Source organism: Bombyx mori, chromosome 6 (assembly GCF_030269925.1).
Source record: "Bombyx mori chromosome 6, ASM3026992v2".
In the NCBI taxonomy this organism is placed as follows: Eukaryota; Metazoa; Arthropoda; class Insecta; order Lepidoptera; family Bombycidae; genus Bombyx; species Bombyx mori.
The window spans coordinates 4521470-4528374 of record NC_085112.1 but is presented as its reverse complement, the minus strand read 5'-3'; the positions used below and the strand labels follow the sequence as shown (position 1 = coordinate 4528374).

The window sequence follows — 6905 nt, the reverse complement described above, 5'->3', positions numbered from 1 at the left end:
TCGAAACCTCAATATCTATTCATAAATCTATTGAAGACACATCAACCCTTACCGAGCAAAACCAACTTTCTCTGACCTCGTTTAGTTGAACCCAAAACCACATCGGTTTGACGCTACTGTATTTTAATTACTGTTATAACTTTGATATACCTGAAGAAATATTTTATGTGATTATAAAACATAGAATGATATTAAATGTATAAATTGAGATTTGTTATTACATATTCATATATGTGTATTACATAGCTATTTGGAAGAAAGATTATTTATTTCATGGAATACGGATTACGAACATAAAACGATAAATGCGTAATATGAATATGTCTTGATCTTTCTTGATGATTTCGAATCATTAAATATTATTTTTCCGTTTCTTCTACTATGCACGTTGCATATCATTCCGATCGGTAGAAAGAAACCCTTTCTGTCCACTTACAAAATTTAAATTTATAAAAAACATGTTACAAAACCAACTCTTCAATTCGAATTGAAGGTAATTCTTTTATGAAATGCTTTTGAATCATTTTGTCTATAGATTATTTGGTGACGTAATCCCTATTAGTGGAACATATTGTAACTTCCAAAATGTAACGGATCTTTGATATGTCGTGTAATATTTAATCGAATTAATTGTAGAATAGGTCCTGCACAACCATAAGTAGAATCTAGAAATAAGCCCGAGGATTTTTTTATTGTCCCACTCTTAAACAGAAGGTATTGGTATATGACCCAAGAGCCAGAATCTAAGACACTTTTACCAGATTAACAGAGAAGACCAGTACAAGAACCTTATGTTAAGTATGTACTGGAGATGAAAGGCACCTCCAGGTGAATACGATTGTTGACCTTTATAGATAGGATTTAAAGTCTAATATGCATTAGTGCTTCATGATAAAAAGACAGAAGGTATTACTTACACTCCCATGCGGTTTCAGAATACACTTTATTACCTTACGTACTTTACTTTTTTACTTTTTACTGGTGGTAGGACATCTTGTGAGTCCGCATGGATACGTACCAACACCCTGCCTATTTTTGCCGTGAAGCAGTAATGCTTTTCGGTTTGAAGGATGGGGCAGCCGTTGTACTGTAAAAACTGAAACCTTAGAACTCATATCTCAAGGTGGGTGGCGACATTTACGTTGTAGATGTCTATGGGCTTCGGTAACCACTTAACACCAGGTGGGCCTTGAGCTTGTTCACCCACCTAAGCAGTAAAAACAAAAAGACGCGCCAAATCTTCGTACCGGGTACCATATACTGTAGTGTTATACACATGGCCAGCACTGTTGTAGGTACTGAGATCAAAGTACCAACTGATGTTACAAACTTGATCAATAGATGATAAAATTATAAATAGACAATTGCTGTAATAAATACCGAAATTTGGTGACATCGTTCGGACAATTTATCGATGTCGGATGTTACGAACTTCACTTAGACTTTATCGAGTTCATTTAAAATTTAATATCTCAAGAAAATTTTTGTAACCTTATTCGAGTTACTCGAAAATTATATTGTCCACGTCTTCAAAATACCATAAATTTTGTGAAGTTAAAGAAAATGTATAGAGATAATAATGAATTGATATAATAGGTTGGGGAAAAAGTCTTTTCGCGTTATAGTATATATGAACTTTTAATAAAATCTCTTTAGCGTATACTGTTTGTATCTGGCTGGCTTTGGTATCATTAAAAGTTTAAATTTTAAAGAAGATAATTCCAAATTCAAATTAGGAAACCGTGTGACTTTTATTTATTTTTCGTACTGTCAGGATGAGTGAATCTAATGAAGAATTTCGATACATTTTAAAATTTTATTACAAAAAAGGTAAATATGCAACGCAAGCTACGAAATAAATGTTTACGAAATAAATGTACAAAATAAATGTTTATGGACTTAGTGCAGTGTCTGTGAGAGTAGCACAAATTTGGTTTAAGCGTTTTCAATCCGGAAATTTTGACGTCGCTCTCGCCCTATTACAGATAAAATGGATGCCATTTTTGAAAAAGTGGAGCAAGATCGGCATATCAGTAGTTACGACGTAGCTAGACAACTGAGAATTGAGCACAAAACAGTTTTGGCGCATTTAAAAAAAAAACTGGGCACACAAAAAAGCTTAATATTTGGGTACCTCACGAGCTCACTGAAAGAAACCTCATGAATCGTGTACTCATATGTGATCCTTTATTACGACGTAATGAAACCGAACCATTTTTGAAGAAGCTGATAACTGGTGATAAAAAGTGGATCACGTACGACAAGAATGTGCGAAAAAGGTCGTGGTCAAAGGCCGGTCAGGCTTGACAGACTGTGGCGAAGCCCGGGTTAACTCGCAACAAGGGGATGCTGTGTGTGTGTTGGGATTGGAAGGGCATTATTCATTATGAGCTGTTACCACCAGGAAGGACCATCGATTCTGAACTCTACTGCGAACAACTGATGAGATTAAAGCAAGAAGTTGAGGAAAGCGGCCGGAATTAATCAACAGAAGGGGTGTGGTTTTTCATCATGATAACGCTAGACCTCACATTTTTAGCCACTCAGCAAAAATTAAGAGAGCTTGGCTGGGAGGTGTTAATGCATCCGCCGTATAGTCCTGACCTTGCACCTTCAGATTTCCACCTGTTTCGGTCTCTTCAGAATTTTTTAGGCAGTGTCAGGTTAACATCACGAGAGTACTGCCAAAATCAATTGTCGCGGTATTTTGATCAGAAGCCCCAAAATTTCTATAGCAATGGGAACATGTCCCTACCTACAAGATGGCAAAAAGTTATCGAACAAAATTGTAATTATATACTTTAGTTAAATGTAAATAAACCATATTAAAAGATGTTGTGAATATTCTTAAAAAATGCGAAGAAACTTTTTCGTCAATCTATTATATCTATTTATTGTATGTACGTATGTTCTTTATTAACATATTGTTAATAGTACACCGCAACATACCTGCTGTATCTTTATCTTTTCAGAATTTCTGTAAATAATTCGGATGTCTGAAAGAAATCGCTTTAAGCGATAAGACCGCATGTTATACAAATATACGTGCCTGTTGACTATTTTTTTAATGTTATTTGTGTTTTGGTGTACAATAAAGTATATTCCCTCTCTCTCTCTCTCTATATATATATGAAAAATTAAAATGCGCGGTGAGAAAAAGCTAACTTATCTAAGGAAATCTCTGTTGCCTTTCAATTATTTCTGAACATATCCTCGAAACTTCCGAGACTTTTGTTTGAAACAAATCTGTGCCGTTTAAAACATCAATTTAATTAATATATTCGAAAGTTATTTCTAAAGTCATTATTTGCCTTTGTTTCAGAGTTAAAGCTGAACAGTTTCAACAAAAGGAATGTGCCTCAAGTATGTGTCGAGGACAATGTGAAACAGTGCGATTGAGCAGTGTGATATGTGAATGACATTATGACCAAAAGTGGAAGGTGGCTGGCGATGGTGGCGGTGGTGGTGATCGTGGGGACGGTGCGGGGGTGGGACTGCGTTTGTAATCCAAGGGAGTGCGAGGTGCTCGAACCGAGCGGATGTCCGGGACTTGGAATCGTAGTTTGGGATTCGTGCAGGTAATTAATAAAATAAAAACTATTGTATATTTTTAATGCATTGTAATTAAGTAATTTATAACTTTTACACGATATGTACTTTTTTTCTCGTCAGCGGAGCCCATAGACATCAGCAATGCCGCCGCCCACCTTAAGACATGAGACCTAAGTGTCAGTTTTTACAGTACAAAGGTTTCCACACCCTTGAAGCTGGAGTGCATTACTGCTTCACCACAGAAATAGACAGGGTTTGGCCTTAAGCCATGCGGGCTCATAACACGCCGTACTACCATTTAAAGGCATGCCTCCCTCCTTCAATGGTCATGTTATGATCTATGAACTCTAGTGACTACTTATCATTAGTAGCTCAAAATATAAGTTTGAAATTTCAATTACAAACACATCAGTGGTTTCCCACTTTTCAAACCAGAACGAATGACTGTTTCGTAGCAGAATTAAGTAGTAGATACTGTATCCATTCCTTTTTTTTCCTACCTATGCTGATAGCCTTGAGAGGCTATTTCAGCTTCTCCTTGACGTGTAGGTCTTAGACCGGGGCTTAGACCGGGTATGTTGCTAACACTGGCCTTAGCAAGAGCAGTGCTTCGCAGAATCTACCACCGGATCGGAAACGCGACCCACTGAGAAGATCCGGCGAGAAACTCAGTGGGCTGTGTCTGTGGGTTAATTCACTCGTCGAGCCCTTCGTCACAGGCGACGGGTACGACGAGGACGGTGCCTGTTGTAAGCACCGTTAATAGATCGGGAGGATCCGTGATGACTTGTTAACCTCCATTCGCTTGTATAAACAGTATGTACATATAAAAAGGCACTGTTTTTATATAGAACCCTATATAAATATCCAGATCTCGGCAAAGTTTCGATCTTCCCGAAATCCATAACAATTCAGTTGATGAGCCGTAATCTCAATATTCAGGTAATTACGGTGGGCGTTTACGCGTAAAACTTCCTGTAGGCACTCATGGCAAAGGACCGATCCACTTAACACAAGTTCATCCGTGAACTTCAAAATAAGGAACTCGACCAAGGATTAATGCTATTACTGAAGTTCAAATGTTCGGCTTTCGCTTGATTATAGACAAAAAAATAACCAAATACCATGTTTCCAGTATTTATTTAATACATATTTATTCTTTTTCAAGTAGATTTATCAAATATCGCAATTTCAACTAATATATATTTTTATACAGTCAATAATATTAAAAAATTGCATTTTCGTTTTGGCATTATTCTAAACTTCCAAAAATATATTTTAATAAAAATTTAATTAATTCTAGATCAAAATTCTAACATAATCCATCATTGTGTTGGGATTTTGGGATTTGCTACATTTCACTAACAAATTTTAGAAAACGAAAGAAATTATTTATATTTATACACATTGTCGGAAAACAACGAAGCATTTCAAGAACAAGTGTAAAAGCCTCTACGTATGAGGAGGAAATACGACTTAACATTCCCAGATTCTTCGAAAGCTTTTCTATACTTGTTTTTCAAACTCACACTTTTTTTCTTAATGGTTTCTATTTCGATGAGAGCACGATTAAAGTTATCAGTTAGTGTTTTGATAACAGATACCCAGGTATTTTTTGTAGTGTAGTAGATGAATTTCGTGACGTGCAAAATAAAAAGTTTTTGTATGGAATGTTCTTGCGGGCCACTTATAAAGTCGATACCCATGTTGTGATTTGATTTGGCTATCAAATTGACATCATTTAGGTAATCACTAGCTCTTAGCAATGGTACGTTTTGAATTGGTAAAGTAGATAGAGCGACGGGAAAGGTTTGTTAGATAATAAGATGCGGAAAGCACTATTACAGACTAGCGATGGGAAATTGTTGAAAAAAAGATTAGTTTAATTAAGCTCTCCTAAGACTTTGACGAGTCATGGAGAAAAAATGAATACTCTTTATTTTCACGTTTAAAATACTTTTAAGTGTTCATAATCGTTGCGATCAGTCTTTTTATACGTTTCAGTAAACATTTCAAACAAAAAATTCAACATCTCCTTTAAATTTAAGATCAGCCCAGACAGTACAATTTAAATTTTAATTACAGATGCTGTAAAGTATGCGCAAGAACGTTAGGGGAGAATTGTGGAGGTTTCAGTGGGACCTGCGAACCAGGGCTGAAATGCTACGAAGGATCGTGTACGCAGATCACGTGAACAAAACGAGCGTGACCTAACTTGTATTATATGTGTATAGTGTTGAGTAGATATCAAAACATATCCCCAGAATGTAGAAAGCAGAGGACCAGCCTAACACGTCGAGATATCAGCATTGAACGACAATAATTAACTTGTGAAATCCGTCGGTGAAACTGTAATATGCTGCAGACAGATAATTCTGAATAATCAAATTCGTCACAGCCTACAATCTTTTTTTTTTAAAAATAAAGAACACACAATAAAATTCGCCGCGTCCAACTACGTATCAGCCAGTTTATTTTTGTGGCATTTCTCGAAAATTCCGTTGTCGAAAGAATTTGGTGAATGCTTGAGAATTGTTCTCTCGTTCGACCCACGTAATTTTATGGCATTAAAATAAATGATAAATGTACATGATATCACGACCATGCAGTTGTTTGGGGGGCATATAAATAAACTCTGATTTCGGCACCGGTAGTGTTGAGAACGATAAAATCGTAAGCTTCGTGTATCGCTTCCTTGTTTGTTGTCATCATCCAAAAAAGGTATTTTAGATATTGCGTATTTCGAGCATATAACTATATATTTGCTTGTATATCATTGTGTAGAATTTTGTCATGTCATACCTACTATTATGAATTTCCATAATAGATTGTTTTAATTATTTATGAAAAAATGTATCTTTGATTTACAATATGTATATTTTTATAATTTCTCTATGCATTTCTCTCTTTGGTTTTTTACGATAGTACATTTTACTGATTTATGGCTTCGATTCAATTTAATTTCTCAAATGTATTTTCTGTACTTTATTTTGTTAACGATTTCTTTGTAATTTTATCAAAGTCGTAATTATATGTTTAGCAAAAAATAACTCAGTAGATCGTACGTAATAAATTAAAAATGTTAAATCATACGATACTTGTTTTTAATAATACATTATGAATAAAATAACATTTTGATAACATAATATGTATATTAAGCATATTAAAATGATTATCAAGGTTAGCCTTATAAGCAAAAGCTATTCATTTTCCCTTTAAGCTAATATAAACATTCAAATCAAATCAAAAAAGTTTTATTCAACATAAATGAAAGTACATACTTGTTGAACGTCAAAAGAACTACCGCCAATTCACAAGAATTAGCCTCCGTCCTGAGAAGAATTGTCAAGAAA

General features: G+C 35.1%; 1 protein-coding gene across 1 annotated transcript; it reads left to right on the top strand.

The window, feature by feature from the left end:
- Positions 1 to 3395: 3395 nt before the first annotated feature.
- oeh (neuroparsin) lies at positions 3396 to 5957 on the top strand. The gene is made up of 2 exons (NM_001130890.2): positions 3396 to 3578; positions 5638 to 5957. Exons 1-2 carry the CDS (start codon positions 3424 to 3426, stop codon positions 5744 to 5746), a joined length of 264 nt encoding a protein of 87 aa, NP_001124362.1. The 5' UTR covers positions 3396 to 3423; the 3' UTR covers positions 5747 to 5957.
- The last annotated feature ends 948 nt before the right edge of the window (positions 5958 to 6905 follow it).

Excerpts from the sequence above, each read along its gene's own strand:
- oeh (NM_001130890.2), top strand. The coding sequence starts at position 3,424 with ATGACCAAAAGTGGAAGGTGGCTGGCGATGGTGGCGGTGGTGGTGATC. Across the intron at positions 3,579-5,637 it reads GTAGTTTGGGATTCGTGCAG|ATGCTGTAAAGTATGCGCAA; the intron begins GTAATTAATAAA and ends TTTTAATTACAG.